General features: G+C 35.8%; 1 protein-coding gene across 11 annotated transcripts in view; it reads left to right on the plus strand.

Annotated features, from left to right (window-relative positions):
• SLIT2 (slit guidance ligand 2) overlaps positions 1–20165 on the plus strand; it is a 268106-nt gene that overhangs the window by 136484 nt on the left and 111457 nt on the right. For all 11 annotated transcript variants that reach the window (XM_027686448.1, XM_027686452.1, XM_027686443.1 and 8 more), the window contains exon 5: positions 17885–17956. In XM_027686448.1, coding sequence (XP_027542249.1) covers positions 17885–17956 — 72 coding nt within the window. The remainder of the gene's footprint in view (positions 1–17884; positions 17957–20165) is intronic.

A 20165-nucleotide genomic window follows, 5' to 3' on the forward strand; every position in this document is an offset into this window, starting at 1 on the left:
TAATATAAAATCCTTATACCGTAATCCTGGCTGTTGTGATTTTCATTGTTAAGAGCATTTATCCAAGAGGTTGATCCTGATTTTATTGTTTTTTTAAAATCTGTCAGTTTCTCTTTGTTTTTTAAAAGCTTTTTCTGTGTTTCCCTTTTCAACTGCAGGCTAAGATGTCATCTCTACCTCAGCTGGGAATCTGTTTTGTGGTGCTTATTATCACACGTAAAAAATGAAAAGAGAATCATGAATATTAAAAATACTGTGGGAAACAGACAATGTGAGATATTTACTGGTTGTTCGGGGCAGGCATTGTACCATACATAACATTTGTTTACATATGTGGAGGGTAATCAACCACTAGAAGTGGTATGTCCCTAATTAAAAAACTAGAATCAAAACAAGAAAACCCCACAAGCAGAAATGGGTGTAGATATGCAGAAGTCTATATAAAACTCTTCTTCCTGTTCTATACAAAAAGATATATTAATCAGTGTAATAAATAGTAAGGATCTATAATGAAATTTCACCTAGGTTAAAGGATAAGATGAAACAGAAATTCAGGAGAATAAAATACATATCTTAAAATTCATCAGAGCATTTATTTTTAACTTTATACTTAACACCTGAATAAAATCAATATGACCAATGCACAGACTCTAGTTTATTTTGTATGGCCAGGCTGTTTTGAATGCTGGCTTTCAATCTGGTTACTCCTTTTCCTTAGGGTACCAGTATTTTAAGTTCTATTTAGAACAGGGTTATCAGATATCTCTTTTCAAGTCTATATTTCTTTATGGGGTTTTATGTTTGTTTAAACAGTTCAATTAATACAGCTCATCAAAACATTTCTGGACATATTTTCCGTTCAGATATTTGTGTAATACATGGTATCAGTGCAGAAAATTTGGCTTAATTTCTTTGTTTATAGACATGGATGGGAAGATGGTTAACAGAGGGCAAAAGAGATATGGAAGAAGAAACTGAAAAAAAATATACTGCAGATACAGGACTTAATTAGATATTAGTTATCCCTACTGAATTCTGAATTTGATCTGTTTTCACAGATTGCAGACCTTTCATTCTCATCCACACTCTAGTTACTAAGGGAAAGTATTAGAATATTTTTATCCCTGTTTGGAGCGAATGTTTGTAGACATATTTTCATGACTACTTGGTTCTTTTAGTAGTTTTAGTGTATTTTTAGTTTGCATATGTGAAGCACTCAGTACCACTGCAGTTCAGCTCTTAGACTGACTCAGTTGCAAGTCAGGGATGAATCCTTGTCTGTGTTTACTCTTCCAGTTATATATATATATATATATATATATATATATATATACACTCTTCCAGTGTGTGTTTACTATTTTTGATTCTTCCCAGAATGCTGTTCTTGCTAGCAAAATTCCTCTGTTATTCTGCAGGTATGCAGAGCTGACACAAAATTTTGAAGTACAGTATTATCTGGAACGGTCATTGCTCCTGAAATACCAACCTTCCACCACAAAGCTTTCATCTGCCTGGCTACTGGAAGAGATTTCTGTCTCTGAGAAAAATCCCTGTAACATTACCATAAGGAGTGCTAGGGAGAAGCATGTGAGGTCTTTGCCATTTCAAATTTTTTTTTTTACAGGGATAACTGAGAACTTGGCAAGATTCACCCCATTTTTCAAAGAAAACCCAAAAAGCAGCACCAAAACCTTGAGTTTTTAAACATAAAAGATAATTTTGTTAAAGACTTTTACCTGGACCAGTTGCCTGAAATATTTTTGTTATCACAATAATTCGTCATGGGGCAAGATGAAAATTTATAGATTGATTATGGAAAATGATTTTCATATTTTTCTTATTCTGTCTCTCCATCTGAGGGGAATTTCGTCTTTATTCATACATACTTAAATTAGGGAAGCCTATAGTAAAATGCGTTCACTGCTGTTTTTCAGTAAGTGGTTTGTGATTGAAAGATATATTTGATCACATGTTTTAACACTAAACTTGTGAGTTGTTACAATGAATTCAAGGTATTTAAGCACATATTTTGAATTGTACATGCTTCAGTGCTTTCCTGAATTGGGACGAGATTATTTGTATATTTGGTTAATAAGAGCTGTGTTTAACTGAGTTAGTACAATATTCCATCATGCATCTTTGAAGGTGGTGTGCCATAGCCTGTACAATTCATGTTGTCACAGTCCATCTTACAATGTGTAGCAGATTTTCATTTAGTTCATAATTAAAAGCCTTGAAGAGTAATACTTTTGTTTGTTTTCAGAATTGGTGGGGATGAGAAGCATTCCCTTAAATTTACTTCATTCCTAACCTATCAAAATTAGGGTTATTGATTAGTTAAAAAAAAAACCAGCAAACAAAACAAAATGATAACTAAAACCAAATTGTTATCAGAGGTTTTGGGGGAGGGGGTCGTTTGAGTTTTGGGTTTAAGTGCGCCCTGATTTTGAGAGTGAAGAATGAGAGGTAAAGGATTGGCTCAGGCATGGCTGGGGTGCAGGGAGAAGATGTGCAATAAGTGGATTTGCTCCCACTATTGGAACACATGTTCATTGAAAATATTTCACTCTGTAAGAAGCACAGCAGAAGCTGACCTCAAACTTTTCTGCCTGTTTTCAAGGAAGACACTTTCTGTCTTGAAAGTTTCTTCAAAGGTATAAATACTGGTAACCATCTCTCTTCCAAATCAGCTTAAACACTTAAAGTAGATAACTCAAAGAAGACTGTTATTGAATTTACTGTAAACTTGGTTTTAAACTGGGGAAATCAAGTTGTGTATTTCTTGTGCACTGGTTAAGAATGGAAGCAGGAAATCATGCTGACAAATAGAGTGAATGGGAACAGGAGACAGAGTTACTCTGTGTAAGAATTGATATGCTCACAGGTAAACCCAGATGACCAAACCGCGGCTAGGGTATTAAGAAAAGGTTTATTCTGAAGTCAGAAACCCTGGATATACTAAGGGTGTACACTAAGTACAAATGTAGCAGGGGCAAAAAGCAGCCACGGGTGTCTCATTCTGGTGCCTTTATAATACCACCTTTCGCATGCGCAGAACTTCAAAGTGATAATCTCCTCTGTACTTTATTGTTTCTTTGTCTCCCCAAGAGACCTCCAACAAATGTGAGAACTTTTATCTCTTCTTGCAACAGAGGAGTTAATTTCTCAAAACGGACAGGCAAAAATAGGTACTCCTGTTCATGGGAAAGAATTTTCTCCCACACTAGGTTTTTCTAGGCCTAGTTTTCCCAGCAGCAGAAACCTCCTTGAGTGAAACTCTTTTTCCTCCTTGAATACATCTTCCATGTTTAACTTGCTTTCCCTACATTCTGTGCTTTAATACATTGTCCTAAATATGTTAGATGTATAACTCTATAGAAATTTTAGCTCTTTACTGCCATAAAGCTGTGACTTAAGTGATATATCTTCAATAATTCTACAGTATTTTGGTTCATAAAGTTGAGTAGATTGGAAGGGGCTTAAAAAATGCATTTTAGTAGGCTTTTTGACAGATGTGATTTAAAAGCTTAGAGAAGGCAATGCACCTGTCACTTTTAATTGCAGAAAGCTTTCCATCTATTAACTTTATTTTGCCAGAGCCTTCTAGTGAAAAAGTTCCAGTATCTAATTTAATTTCATTTTCGTTGCTTTTGCCAGAAGAGCAATTAATTTTTAAATCTTCCAACTATTTAGTTGTGCTTCAGAAAGCAGTCTGTCTATCTTACATACCATTAAGTTTTATCATATGCTTGTCATACCTTAGGAACATCTTGATATCCTTGAAGTGTGGCAGTGAAATGTAGACATATTGTCTGTAGCACTAGGTAGGGTTTACAAATACAAATGTTCGTATGATTGGGTTATTCCTATCCATCATTAGATTGCATCTCTCTGGAGCTATAAGTACATCTGTGCCTGGCAGGCTTGTGTTATCACTGGTGCATATGGGGACCATGTGTCAGTCTTCCAACAAAGATATATTGCCTTGTGTAGGAGCAGGATTGGATATGCTTGTATTTCAGCCTCTAAATCAATTTCTGGGACCTTTGCTACAGATGTTGGAAGCTGCAGGTCTTAAAAGAGTATACTGTAACATGAACTGAAACAGGAGAATAAGCATGAGAGGGAATTAACCATATGGCAACAGATAGCAAGTGCAGTGAAGCCTGTGAAGAAGCAAATCCTCACACCTTCTCAGCTATCTGTGTAAATATCGTTTAAATTCAATCACCTCAGAGCTCGGAGCTGGTCTCATTCTCAGAGGAGATCTGTTCTTACTCAGTTAAAAGAGTGAGTACAGATGCACTTACTGTTGTAAGATGTATGTCCTAGTACTTTTGACCTGCCAAAACTCTTCCTGAATTCCCTAGAAGTACAAATGGATTTACACAGACTGCTTTAGCAGAAAAACTGGCTGGGTAGTGCTGAGATGTTGTTGTTTTCTTTAATGGCTATTATCCATACAAGCTCAATGCCATGTGTACATTTAGGTTTGTTTCTTAAATCCCTTTTTAAAATTTATGCTTTAAACAAAATACAGTCGATCTAAGTGTTTAAACATTTCATGGTATATTTCTGGATTATTCTTCAAGCAATAAGGCAGCTCATGTATTGTTTGTCGGGATCTTTTTAAGTACATTTAATAGATCTTTCTTTCCGTTAACGTAACTGTCCTCAGTTTCTGTGTGGTCACCTAGACCTTTCTTTTCTGAAATTATCTGTTTACTTGCCACAAGAGTGTGTAATATCTTGTGAACGGAGACATCAGTGTCACCCTTATTCATCCTAGGTATGCTACACTCATTGGATTACAATTGCTTAACTGATATCCATCCCATCCAACTGCCTTTGTGTGCCCTCAAATATCATAACAAAACACTCACCTTCCTAAATAAAAAAAACCTCAAACAACACAATGCCCCCACCATACCCCACACGTAATCACTTTTTACTGTAATGATTAGGGCTTCTCAGTAGGATTTTCTGTATAGTTATTTGAGTGAAAGCTCCTTCAGCTACTTAGAAGAGTGTGGAAATTGGTTGAAGGGAAAGAATTTTGCATGGAAGCAATTTGGAAAAAAAGAGTTGAAAACATGCAGATAGCGGAAAAAAAGTTTAAAAGGAGAGAAGATGGGTTTTTAAAGTGCAATTAAGAGCAGCTATTCTTGATGGTGTCAGTGGAAAAGTGCAGTCCTGGAACAGAAAATCAGCTTTGTGGACTTCAAGCTTAAAAAAATGTCTGAATAAAAATTATTCTTACAGCAAGCAGCTGAAGCTTTTTGCAAGTTTGAAGGGAAAAAGAGGGAATAAATATGGCAGAAGTAGCGGTATAATTTAAGCTTTTATTTAAAAATATTAAATTCAGTTTTGCAGATTGTTTTTCCCTAGAACATTTAAATGTAATTTACAGACCGGTATTGTTGCAACAGCATATAGTCACGGCTGTAACATGCAATGGGATTTTTCACATTCTTACACTTGAGACCACTCTGATCCAGGTTTTTACCCATGGTTGTTCTTTTTAGTTTGCTGTTGATTAAGAAGTTTGTGGTGATCAGTTCATTCTGGAATGACCAGTTTTCTCTTCATTGCTTATGTACATTGTAACCATTTTTACAAGAGTTTTCAATTCTAAATGGCCCCTGAGTCCAGGAGGGGATGAACTGTTCATTTTTTACAGACCAATTGTACTGCCTCTGCTGTATTCTCAGCTCCTTTTACAACAAGAATCTACCTCTTGAAATTCTGATTCCTTGCATGGCAATGAGAGGGAAGAGACTGTGGTGACAGCAGTTTGGGGGAAGAGGCTGGAACAGCCACAAGAGAAGGCAGACTCAAAGAGAAAGAGAAGACTGGAGCCCTTGAACAGAAGCTTGAGGCTTGAAACTTTTGGGATACTCAGCTAGAATATTAAAGTAATTTAATCCTGGTCAGTGGGAAGTTTTAGTTCCAGAGTACTTGAATATATGTGTCAGTAATTGCCATGAAGTTTTTCAGCAATTTCATTTCTTTTTTCTTCTAGGAGCTTTTAATTGACTTGTATTAACCAGCACAAGAAATAGAATAAACAAAAAATCCAGTCAAATCCAGTTACTCAAATAACTAAGCTTGTTATTACTCTTTTATAGTTCATTATCAGTGAAGTGGAGGATGATATGAACACATTTCTTGTCCTTCCTGTTATTAGTTTACTCATAGAACAGCATAAAGTCCTAGTTTTTTGGTCCAGTGGTGCATGTCACTGTACAAACACAGAGTAAGAAAAATACCAACCAATACCCAGTTTCTGTGAAACGTATTACAGTCTAAGAAATGACAGATGGGTATAAGCAGATGGGTGAAGCCCAAGAAAACAATTATATAATATTGGTCATCTTGATAAGCATTAATTATGATGGTAGCTTAGCTGTTTTCAATTTTTTTTTAATCATCCATGGTAATCCTTTTATAATTTTCTTTGGTGTCTTTCACTGGTTTTAGCATAGTTTTTGGCAACTGTCTCAAAGCTTGAAGCATCAGTACTTCATGTATATTATGCAACTGCACACATATTGTATAAAGATAAGACTGTACAATAAATATGTCTTATTAAGCAATCAGCCCATTTCAAGAGACAATCCCCAAATTGCATCATTCCACTCATGTGAAGGAAGAGTGAGGACAGTGCAATTGCTATTCAACATTAATGGTCTGCAAAATCTTTTCTAGTTTATTCTCCAAATTTTGCCTGTCCTTTGACAAATTGTTCAAGGTTAGTTTTACTGTTAGGAAACACTTGAAGTACTCAGCTTATTATTAGAGTAAAAGTTTGGAGCTTTACTTCATGAAAAATGTCTGTGTCCAGGGATGTAATTATTGCTGTATTGGAATAGCAGCTATGCATAATGGGATTGGATCAGGAGTCTGCTCTGCTCTGTTTTTGAAGAAAGAGAGAAATTGCCATGGCTTGCTGAGTGATATTTCAGAAGAGAACATACAGGGTTATAGACTGTATAGTGAAAATAGACAAGGTACCAGACAGCCTTTCAATCAGTTCTTCAAAGTTCTTACAGTTTCAATTCCAAAGCAGGTGAAACATTATTAAATATTAAAGACATGTTGACAGCTGCAAAGTTCTTCTAAAAAAGAAGTTTTGTTACAGGGGAAAGTAGTGATAGATTTTTCAGATACTGTTGAAGAGGTCTTTGGGAAAGTTAAGTATGCCATCTCATCTATTCTTAATGTGAGCAGATCCCCATCCAAGCCAAATGGATGTTTCAGCCATGCATATGCTGAGTGTCTAACGTACCAGAAGAAGTGAAAGTTACCTGGCAGCATCTTGCTTTATTCTTTTAAAGTTCTTGACTTGTAGTGCATTTTCAAGTCTGTCAAGTGTAATAATTGGTTAAAAATTAATCACAAAATCACCTATCAGAGACTGGTAAAATGAAAATAGCAGAACCTCTGCTCTTTTCTTACAAAGAAACGGTCTTTTGTAGCCTCGTATGGAAAAATGACACATACAAGTTAAAGCTATTTTCTATTTTGCCTTCAATTCCAACCTGGTTAAATAAAAAGGAGAGGAAAATGCATGAACAAAAAAATCTCATGGCTAGGCTTCGCGAACGAAGATTTGGGAAGGCACTACCCACGCTTGTTGCAAGCACGTTGGTGGATAAAAAGGCCAATACGAGATAGACATGTCTGATTGCAAAAGGCACAGCAGAAAGACTCCCCAGGTGGTACACTCTGCAAGGCACGATTCTTTCTGCGCTGTCTTTTCCATATCTAATCTAAACCTCCCAGGCACAACTTGAGGCCATTTCCTCTTGTCCTGTCACTTGTTACCTGGGGGAAGAGACCGACCCCCACCTGGCTACAGCCTCCTTTCAGGTAGTTGTAGAGAGCCATAAAGTCTCCCCTGAGCCTCCTTTTCTTCGGGCTAAACACCCTGAGCTCCCTCATCATCAGACTTGTGCTCCAGACCTTTCACCAGCTTCGTTGCCCTTTGGAAGTGTTCTGGCACCTCAATGTCTTTCTTGTAGTGAGGGGCTCAAAACTGAACACAGTACTTGAGGTGCAGCCTTGTCATATGGTTATACATCCATATGGGTAAAAAGTCATCTCCCACTCTGCAAACTCGGATTAGGGTTGGAGGTCAACGATACCCTCACAGCAGCCCTGCTGCTGTTGGGGCGTTAGGGGAATGATATTGCTATTAGGCATGCACGACAAGCAGCAGTCAGTAAATGTCACTCAGTATCTTCCCTCAACCTGATCAATGTGAGACTCTATGGGGGACGAAGAATTGTCTAGTTTTTCTTTGAAGGAGCGGGAAGTGTTCTTAAGAGCTTCAAGTTTTTCTATCAAAAGGATTACACCAAAGCCAAACCTGAAGTAGCATTGCAATTCTCTCTTTGAAATTGTAGGTGGTCCTTTCTTCTTTAGAAGCCACAACATGTAATTAATTCTTTGTTTGTTTGTTTGTTTTGTTTTTTTAGTCTAAACAAAAGGGGATTACATATTAATTTAGTGGAACAGACTAATAAAGACTGCTTTTCCTTTCAAAAAATAATTTCCAAGACTCCAGTAAAATATATGTGTGGTCCTAATACTCTTATTTTATTGCACAATTAGCATTTGCCATGCTAGGCCACTCTAGCACAATAAAAGAATAAATGGTGAATGTCTTTAAGCAATTATTTTCAGTGGAATCAGAGTATACAAATTGATTTAAGTGCACTTTTGGAGACATTGTAGAGTAGAATTGATTTTGCAGCCCGTGGATTAACTTTTATGCCAAGAATAAGACTGGAGGTTTTGTCTTACTCCAAACCCAAAATGTGATCCTATTAAAAGCTAAGAGACCTAGTACTTGTACTTTGTGCTATTTTCATTCTTCAGAAATAACTAATTACTAATGCTCAAAATAATAAATAAGTTGTGTATTATATTGCATAGATATGAGGAGTCAGGCTGTTTCTCAAACAGAAAAAGATTAGCACTAATTGTCAGAATTAAATTTTTTGATGACTTATTCTAAATGTTGAGGTTGAAAGTACTGATAAACTCTGGAGATTACCAGGCTACCAGTACTACTATTGCGTAGTGTGTTATTTTTTCTCTTTTGCTGTATATGTTCTGTACTGTATGCGTAAATGATCTCTCTCTCTGCTTTAATAAATCAATAGATAAAGTGGATTAAAAGATCTGCTGCTTAAATAATACAGATAATAATACACCAAAAGCTATAACAAGAAGTACATTTTGATTCCATAATAGATTTATAAATGGATGACATTTAAAAAACGTCAAGCATTAAGAATGAAAGAAACATCAATGATATCATTGAAAGTGTTATCATTAAAAAGTGAGAGATGAAAGTGGGCAGGGAAATTCAGTCTGAATACTCTTAGAAAAGAGAAAGATGAGTTGTTTACCATGGGAATTGCTGTGATTCAAATAATTCAGTCCATGTTACAGTGATGATTGCCCTATGTTGTGAAATGCTAAATATTCACTTGGGCAACGTAGCACACCATGGCCTAGGGAGTGATCCTGCTTTAGCGTGCGAATAGGTTACGTGCCTACTATGTACATGATCTGAATCTCTAGGGAGTCAACAGAGCAAATGGAAATCAGTGATGCAGAGAGAACCTGCAATTTTGTGATCTAAATTTTTCTCATCCGTTCTGTGCTCCTCAGCATGGTGCTGATACATGCTACCACTGATACATATTGCCTTGGTTTCTTAATCTGTAAAAGGAGGTTAATAGTACCTTTCTCATACATGAAATTTTATTCCTCTTATTGGAGGCATCAGCAATAATGGTTTACAGAACTAATGTTTGAAATTATAATTCATAGTTTTTATCTTCATAAGGGGATACATGAGTGCCTCATTGGCTACTGCTGATAGTATTGGATACCTTTTGTATCTTGGTTATGAAGAGGAATAACTGGAATGAATAGTTTACTGAAGAACAGAAATAATCATTGAAGTTAATAGGAGGCTAAATGGTTTATTTCATAGTCAAAGAATAATGGTACAGAAGAGTTGGTGCCTGTTTTGTTTCTTTGTTTTGTTTTTTCAGTACAAGAGTTTAGACTGGGTTGTTAAGTATATATTTTTTAAACATTCCCTTGTTCTGTCTGTCTTAATTGATCCACAGATTTCCCAGAAAGCTATGCCTCGCTAAAAGGACATAACAAGCCATTTGGGTATAAGATTATCTTCATAAATAAGTGATGCAGTACTGTAACTTGTTATATGATAACTCTATAAAGCCAAGCATATGTCAGTATTCTAACAATTAACTGAATAAGCCTCATTTGACTGATGGGAAAAGTACACTCGTTTGTATATATTAATGTATTTGCTTAACATTCATGTTTTTTTTAGTAAGTTCGTATTACAATATCATATGTTTCTACAATGATGGAATTCCAGATAGGCTTCAATAGGTTCAATTCACCTGAGCTACTAATTTTAGAGGAACTCCCTCTCCAGGATAATAATAATGGCCCATCTTCGCGAGCGAAGATTTGGGGAAAGGTCTTTTACCTTTCCAGCCTGCGCAATGGATTTTTTAGGTGAGACACAGCCTGCGCTGAACTGAGCCCACCCTTTAATCCTAAGGTTCATCTGCCGGGGCCAAGCAAGCTTGGACAATGGCAGTGAGGTCCTCAGGACGTAGGTTTGTTTAGAGTGTCCTTCTCATAGATGGATGGCCACACAGGGCTAACGACCTCCATCAGGCCAGGAGACCGCGATTTGAACCCGTGGTCGCAGCAGTGAAAGTCCTGCACGCTAACCACTAGGCCACCAGGGATACTCCCCCTGCATTAACACCATAATGTTCAGTAGCATTTGTGTTCTTGAAGACTTTGTACTTTGGTTTGATTCTCATTACGCAGTTCTGAACATAATATTCATACTTACATACTTTATCCTAATACAATAAAATTAGTGGTTGCCAACGCATGCCTCTGTAGCTTTCAGAAAAGGTCCTAGTCATACTGGAACTTTGCAATTTAGGAGTATGATTGTATGGTGATAAATGAAGGTTCATGAGCAGAAAAAAAATGTGATCAGAAGTTTTCCATGATAACGCATGTCACCTAATACAGAATAGAAATTCTTATTTATTATTCAAATTTAGAAAGTGAAAAACTGTCATTTTAGGAGTGAAATCCAAATCAGAGATCCATTGAAACATGAAAAACCTACTTTGGCGTTTCATTCTCTCCTCTTTGCATTGAAAAGCCCAAGGCTACAGCATCTTTTGCAAACAGAGGCAGCTGTCAGTCTTAATGATAACATGAAATAATCTTTCCCCATACTTCTCTGGAGACATATCAAGACACAATTAAACCTTGGGGCTGTGGCTCCCTTCTCTTATGTTGTCAGGTTGCAGCATGTTCTCACCTTCCATATCTCAACTTTTACTGCTGGTGTCTCCAGAGCTGTGCAGTGAGGCCAAGTACTTTGTTTTTCCTATGATCAAAGTGAAGGGAATAAATAATAGCTCTTGCAAACCTGAGTCTTGCTCTGGAATAGCTTTGAGGTTATAGATGATGTGCCTCATTAATGTGAATGTGACTGGAGAACTATCTCAGGCCATACAAGACCTCACAAGTATCTTACTGAAGTCCAGGATCCAGTGAGTAGCCTGAGCATGTTTCGCAGGGTCTTTCTGCAAGGAGCTTCTTAATGAACAGGTGATGTCTGTCTTCTCCCTGCCAGGTAATTTGCTGTATTTTTTAATTTTATGACATTTCAGATACAGAAATACTGTAGGAACACCAGAAAGTACTGAGGAAAAAGCCAATCATAATGAAAACAGCTGAATAGGAGAGGACTGTTTGATATTCATGACAGAATTGTTTGGTTAGTTTTATTATTTTAGGATAAATGCCTGATTGATACTTATGTTCATAAAAAGATGTTGTTACTCATTCAATCAAAATCATCTGGTTGGACTAGATGATAATTGTAGGTCCCTTTCAACTGAACTATCCTATTCTGAAATATGTTGCTTGTTTCTTTCATGACCTTTGTATTCGAAGTGAAAATCCCCATGTCCAAATTCACATACTTGATTTTCAGTCAAATAATTTAAATAATTGTCATTCTTTTTTATTTCTTTGAATGCCCTGTAGTCTCATTTACTATGATAGTTTGTCACCTTGTACAGGGGAATTTTGTGAAGAACATAGTTAGCTAATGTTGAAACTGTTGTTTTCTAGTAAGAGAGAAGTACTAAGTAAGGCTTACTTCATTCATGTCACTTATGTGTAAGTAATTATTAAGGATACTGATCATGGAATAACCACCTTCTGAGATGTTTTTAAGAACTGGCATAAATAAACTGGTAAGTTTTCAATACTTAGTTTGACTAAGTATTTCTGCCTTTTCCTTTTCAAATCAGATCACATTACTCATTCCCAGTACTCAGTATTTTGCAAAGTAGAGAACGGCAGTATAGATTTATGATATCACTGGTCAGACACGGAGGTTAAACCATAGAGGAAAATAAAGTTACAAGTAATTAAATTTACAAGCAGGTTTGCCATCTTCAAAAGATTTAGTGTTTCAGAACGAGCAATGGTTTAGCCACACAAGAAAACTGTGAGACAGCCTCAGCAGTGTGTGATATAGATATTATATCTGGTGTTTCAATTTATATCATTAAAAATTGAATGCTCCTTTTTAAGGTATATAGGATATTCAACTGCGAACCATACATGGTGAGTAATAAAATAGCTGCAATGCAGTACTGTGTGCATTTTTTAAAAGCTGAAGCACTCTGTCAGGATCATTAATTTCAGGTTATCTAAGGGCTTTATCTTCAGATAAAAAAGCAACACCATATATAAGTTTTTGAGGTTTTTTTGGGGGGATAGGTTATTATTTTCTAGTGATATGAATTTCAAATATTCACAGGATTCTAAGCTGTGGGTTTTTTCCCTGATACACTTCTATCTACTAACCAGTAAATATGATAAATAGAAATGTGCTGTTTCCATCCTGTTCTTAGGAAGGATTCAGTAATAGCAAGGTTTTCGGCAAGGTCTCTCTGCTATTTCCACAAAGCATAATGCATTATGATTACCAATGTATTATGAGGAAAAAATAAATAACTGAATACATAAAATGAAGCTGCTTTTTGGGAGAGGGTGGCGTGAAGGGTTTTTTTGAGTGTTATTAATTTTTTCCCTATTTCATTGGTTTGTGAAATACAGAAATCTACATTCTTTTGGGCATAATTTCAAATTAGAGAAGTCCAATTGCTTTGTCAGAATATCAGAATGAAATCTTTAATCTTTGGAGATTTGTTTAAAAGCTGAGGCATATGTGCTTATCGGTGTATATTGCATATAAATTGCCTTGATCCTGTTTGTTTAAAAATAAATTATATTTTACGTAAGCACAGTAATTCCAGAACTTACTTGATTGCAGACCTTAGAGGATCTGTAGTATTTCTGGTTTTATTGATGAGTTTGAATACTTGAATAGACTATGTTAATTATAAGAAATAGTATTTATTCAGGTGCAACATATTTAGTCTCTGATTTAGAAAAACACACCTGACCTTCTGTGGGGGGAAAAAAAAGGTATGCAAGTTTTTCAAAGAATTGCTGTAGTTGGGCAAAAATTCAGAAATCTTTGTGCATTCTGCTCTGTGTATCTTCATTTAGAGTGGGATTCAGCTTTGTTTGGTGTATGGATTTGGTTTTCTGGTTTTACATTTGAGAAAATGAGGTTGCAACCAGAATATTACAACTCAGAAGAATTCTTGACATGTATACAGTTTAAACATACCTGAAACAAACCCCTGTAACTAGGTTGGTTCAGTTGCATCTAGAGCAGCCATGGTGCTCATTTGTGGCTCCTCTAAAAAGAGCCTCTATCAGCTCCTGCCCACCTAGTTTGCCCAGGTGGCTTTTGCGTGCAAATCTTCTGTTTTAACCCCAGTATTACAGTGCCACCTTTTGATTTGAAGAAGCAAACCTGAGTGTTCTTGAGAACATCTCACATTCAGAGAGGCTGAGGTTACACCTGGCCCTGAGCACAGGTTTGGTAATGCCACAGCAAGGAGATATGGTGGAGGCCAATGGATGAAGGTGCTCTGCCCACCAGAGAGTGACATGAATGAAGCCCACAAAGTTGCACCAAGGAATTTTCTTGAGGGTCAATGTCTAAGGTACTCTACTTCAGACTTAATAATTGGGAATATATCTCTCTAGGAATCCTATAATGGAGTCAAGAACAACTTAATTGAAAGAGACCTCTATGACAGCTAGAATCTGCGCAGAAATGAATATCAAAACATCTTGCCGGATCATTGTACTCTATTTAAAAAAAAATAAAATTCTATGGGATAGCCTTGTTTTTTTCACTCTAGCTGTATATGAAGGATTTTTTAATCAAGTGGTCCATTCCAGCAAAGGGATGATGGATTTTGATGTAAGGTCTTGGGCTGCAATAATAATGGAGAACGATTTGTTCCAATGAAAATATCTTGGTCAGATTGCTGCTTTCGAATGTGAAGCAGGTTCATGCCTTTTTTTCAAAAATACAGATTTTTTTTCTTGTAAAAGTAGGATGTTTAATTTCATGGCTTAAATTTTATTGACCTCCTTTCAGTTTAGGTGTACCAAGTGGCATCATAATTTATATTCTGTATTCAAGTGCTGCTTATTTTGGAAATGGGAGCTGAAGTCCTCATAGTTATTACTGCAGAAAAACAATGACCATCAGGCTGAAAAGGAGGTTTGCACCTTTCTTCAATGCAGAATATAATCTGCAAAGTCAAATCAATGTAATGTAATGATCTGCAGATTGTCTGGGTTTACCTAAAAAATAGATTTTTGCCCCATTTCCCCTGAAAGCCACAGTGCACCTTATGCTTTTTTGTGAACTGTCTAAGAACTACAGTGGAATGGGTTCAAACATTAATAAAAAAGACCACACAGCAGCTTCTGAGTCGTGAAATGTAGGTGTAATTTATGCAAGAAAAAGCTGAGTGTTTGTTTAAACCCCTCAAGGTTTTTATAAGGAAACCATTTTAGACTGAACAGATGAAAACTTGAAGCAATCAATAAATAATTATTAAAAACTTTTCTGCTATAAGGAGACATAAATTTTGTGTTGAAAATCATATTTTTCATGAAAGGTAGAATTTTGCAGTGTAGAAATGAACTTACACTTTTGTTACAGAAACAGTTCCAAAAAGGTTTCACAAATGCAGCTGATACATTGCAGAATATTACTCTTGGAAAACAATATATGCCAACCTTACTTAGCTCTCCACATTTAGAGGGATGCTTTAAACAGTGCCTTGTATAGCAAGGTTGGAAACACTTGCTGTCAAGTAGTTTACATTTGAAATGTGCTAAAATTAGCAGGGAACACTGTACTTCAGTCTTCTTGAACCCGTACTACATGGAGATGGTGTTAACTGTGTGGACCCAGCAGTAAATCTAGCATGCAATTAGTTAGGCCGCTGTCTTTTGCACATGCATACGCACAGATGTACCAGTGCAAGCATACAGCCTCGGTGTATTGTTTGTTGAGGAACCTGGCACAATAGCTGTCACTTTTAAGTCCCTGTGTTTGTGCTAAGACTTGCCTTTAGGCAAGGAAAGAAAAATTTTGACCATTGATATTTTCTATTAGATTTTTTAAAATAATTTATGTATTGTCTCAATATTGCTCATCTTCCACTTTTTTAAATTATATAAAATGGTGAATGATGATATCAAATGCCATAAAAAGCTTAATGCACTGTTACCCATTATCTCCTGCAGTATATATTTATGAGTACGGCAATGGATATATACATCCATCTGTGTTATAAACTAATCACTGATCATGATACAAATCCCAACTGCTAGTTTAACCACTTCACGCACAATTTTTATATAGGTAAAATGTATTAGTCAATTAAAGAGAAGTGTAAATATAGATATTTGTGTTATATGCTTATAAGGGAATTTTTTTTCAAGGAAGTAGGCTGTTAAATCATGTTACCGTAAGAAATGCTGAAGGCTGCTTTTACATTCATTGCCACTGAATTTATTGTCAGAGCAATGCAGTTATATCCCATTTCAAGATTACTTAGGTGGCTTGAAAATTAAATCACAGCTCACAGATTCTCTTTTTTTCACACATGACTAATAGTAGTAAAATTGGGTCTACTTTTAAGTATACTTTTCAGTGCAATTAGGTGCGTGAACTATGAAAAAATTACTAAATAGAAAGTGATTTTCCATAAATTAACAATGAATTGAATAAAACAAAATTACTGTCAATATATGTGGAATTATTTTCAAAATAATTATATTAATTGTTTAAGTTGGGGAATATGAGGTTTTATAAAGTCCTCAAATTATTTTTTGCATGTTCATAAATCTGAAAGAGATCTTCAGGAGTGATTGCTCAGAACTGGAAATATGAGGTCATGCTAGATTACATTTTAGAGAAAGAGTGTGTCAAAAGTGTACCTGTTTGTGTCTAATCAACTAAATGATTCTTGCTTATTCACTTAATCTGAGCTAGATCTCTTATTTCTATGAGCAGTTCTGCAATGTTTCCCTAAAAGCTTTCTCTAGAATAGGTCATCTAAAGATGTCTCTATGCAAGGCATAGCAAAACTTTACTTCTGTTTGGATTGCATTTGGTTTGCTTTTGGAGTGCAGATCCTTGTTTGGTTTTAGCAAAATGAAACCTAATTAACCACAAGAAAACTGCTGTGCGAATGGACTAAAAATCCCTGTGTAGGGACACCTCTATGCAACTTATTTGTTTGTACATTTAGTCAGATGCTCAAGCAAGCTTCTTCATGTAATTGATTGTGTTCCCCGTATTGTGTATAGGTAGATGCATCTCAGAAGGCTTCCAAAAGAAGGTCTGATTTCTTAATTTTAATACACCAAGGTCCCTTTGAAGGCCTTCAAACTTTTATGTACATTGTGTAATAGGTGTGTTTGGTTCAGGGTAGCAAATTATTGTTGGAAATGAAACCTCCAAACTGACTTTAATGCATTGATCATCTTCTCTTGTGCCGCATTGCTTGTTAACAGTGCATAGCATAAATGAAAAGCTCTGGATTCTAGTTTGTTTTTGGTTTGTGTCTCCTCTGCTACTGTCATTATTACAGTTTTTAAGATTTTATTTCCAGTATTGAACTGTGAAGGACAAAAATGTGTCTGAATTTCAGAAAAAAAGGCTGTTTATTCATACTGATAACAAAAAAATAATAATTTTGTAATATATTTAATACTATTTTTCTTTTGTAAAAGATAATAGTTTCAGATAATGTGGTACAACTGGTCATACAGGGATTTTGGGGAGGAGCATGAGATATCTGGTGCAGAATGGTTTTAATGCCTTCTTTTAAAATATATGGTGCTTTCTTTTAAAATATATGGTGCTTACTACTCTGAAACAAAAGTCAGAAACATATTGATCTCTCATATTACACAGCTTCATAGTTGTTTCTCAACATCTCACTATTTGTTCATTTTGCTGGAGTTCTGTCTTCATTACATAAAGTTGAACATACTATCAAACATTTAATGTCATGGATTTGGAATGGTTGAAAAGTGAAAACACTCAGTTAAAAATTAAATAATTTCTGCCTTCACTGTTAAATTATTTGTTTGGCATACATGTTGCTATTTGTAAAGGAACTCCTTAGTGGAACACAGATAAACTAATTTGACTATTATTGCTACTTGTTTTTCTTCAATTACAAATCAGTTAAGGAAATAAAATAAGCTTAATTGAAAACACTGACTGAACACTAATGACTGAAATTATTTTCTTATATTCCTTTGTGTTTTACACAGAACTAAATATATATATGGCATTTTGACATTTAATTTTTTTTTTCCTTAGTGATCTTAGTGAAAATCAAATTCAAGCAATACCAAGGAAGGCATTCCGAGGAGCAGTGGACATAAAAAATCTGTAAGTATTTTCTTCTTTCTTCTATATATTCTGATGATAATGCTTTGTCAATACAGTGTCCTTTTATTGTATCAGATATCTTTTTTCTAAGCACTGTTATAGCTGCTTAAGGAATCTCTGCATAAAACCAATACTTACCATTTGTTTTGCCAAAATACTTCAGTGTATCTTAAACATTCTAAAATTACCTTACATGAAATGTAAAATATTGAAATAGAGTTGAAGACAGCATGGCATTATAACTATTAGTTTATGGAACCTGAATTTAACATTTGAATGTCAGGCAGTTTGAAACATTTTATTGTTTCACGAGGAAAAAATCATTTTGCTTTGATTCCAAAAGTTTGACATTGGTTTGCTTGTATAAAAGAAAGAAAAATCGTGCTGTTATTTAGTTTTAATAGCATATATTTTTATACTTTTGTGACTATTTGTCTTACACAGTTTTCTTCTGTGGCCTTTTCTGAAAGAAAGATACTCACTTTCCTAGAGATGGTGACCCTGAAGTTCATGGGCAGGTTTTGAATTCTTATGGCTTCTAAATGTGGAAATATGTGAGTTTCAAGCAAAGCAAAGCAGTGACATTCTGTTTAAAATGGTAGATCCGCTTAGTGGACTGAACGAGCTGAACAATCTGAAGACTATGATGAACTTCTGTGGTAGGAAATGTAAGGTCATGCCCTCAAAATCTATAACCCCTGCTGTAAGCTAAGGACTCATCGCTTACAAACAACCAGCGAAGTCAGAGGACATACAATAGGGATTTCCAGAAAGACTATGGAGCTTCCAGCATGATGCAACTGTGAAAAAATATGATTGCTGTCTTATGTGACATCAATAAATATAGGGAAATATTAGGTCATTGTAGGAAATTTTCATCTAATTTCTGCTGAAACACCTTTTATTAAATGGGGTTGTCAGTGTTAAAGAGAAAGATAAAATTTCTAGTTGTACTGCTTTGAAAAGAGTGCTCTGTGATTGCAAAGGGAGGGTCATGATCATGTAACCCCAGTAGGAGAGGACAGGACAGGCAGCCCTTTGCGTTTCCCTCTTCCTGTGATGGGCACCACTTCATTCTGCTGCCTGCAGCACTGCAACAAAATTATTGGGGAAGATATCTTCTCAAAGACTTAGCAGAATGCCCAAGAGTTTGGCCTACTACAGTTCCTCCCTGCAGGGAAATCCTACCATACCTCAGTGGAAAAACTGTTACGTTCAAATCTATTATGTTCCAAAACATGCAAGTGCTTCTCGAAGTAGTTTTGTTTAACTGATATTTTTTGAGTTTTTTTCAGAACTGGTCCCATCACTACTCATGGTCAAAAAGAGGCTTTGCTACAAGGAGAAGCCTGCATTTTTCTGCATGATCTTTTATGTTTGAAAATTTATACAGCTACAGAAAGGAACTTTGGTAGTAAAAATAACAGCATCATTGAGAATATTCTAATGGCAAAGCAGTAGTTTAGAATATAAGTGTACTTATATATAGTGAGGTAGCTCCAGTCAGAAACTGCATTAGGATGCTAACCTTTATCTGATATACTGTTTTTTTCTTAGTGTGTATTTTCAAGCTAAGGATCCTTAATTATGTCTAAAACTTGCATGAACATTGGATCTTCCCTTTAAAGCCTTTCTCGTTTGGGGAGATAATGAAAAAAAAACAATAAAATCATAAAGCATTGCCACAGAGTCTAAATCTATGACATAATTTTTATTGTGATAGAATAAATACTACAGATATCTCCTTACTGCTCCCAGGAAAAAAATATAAATAAATAAATAAGCACCACCAAACTCCTAATCTGAAAACTTTATGATCCCTCTACAGTCCCTCTACAGAATGAAAAATGAGTTTATGGGGTGAGTTTGGTGGATTCTAGCACAGCATTTATGTAACTAGGTCAGGGCATTGTGCCCTTCCAGAACCTGAGGCAGGGAGATACAAACGCTAGCCTTCCATCTAGCCTTGGACATTGCACTTAGAGAAGAAGGATGATGGGAAGAATTTTACAGGTTTTATCTAATTGTTCAAGAAAACTAAAGAGACGGATGGTAAGTGATAGGTATAGAAAACATCACTTTGCAAACAAAGGAATTGAACTGCCTGCAAGGAGGTTGTAGCCAGGTGAGTGTCAGTCTCTTTCCCAAATATCAAGTGAGAGAGAGGATGAGAAGAAACAGCCTCAAGTGGCACCGGGGGAGGTTTGGA

Source organism: Neopelma chrysocephalum, unplaced genomic scaffold (genome assembly GCF_003984885.1).
Source record: "Neopelma chrysocephalum unplaced genomic scaffold, ASM398488v2 Primary Assembly neopelma1_71, whole genome shotgun sequence".
Taxonomy (NCBI): domain Eukaryota; kingdom Metazoa; phylum Chordata; class Aves; order Passeriformes; family Pipridae; genus Neopelma; species Neopelma chrysocephalum.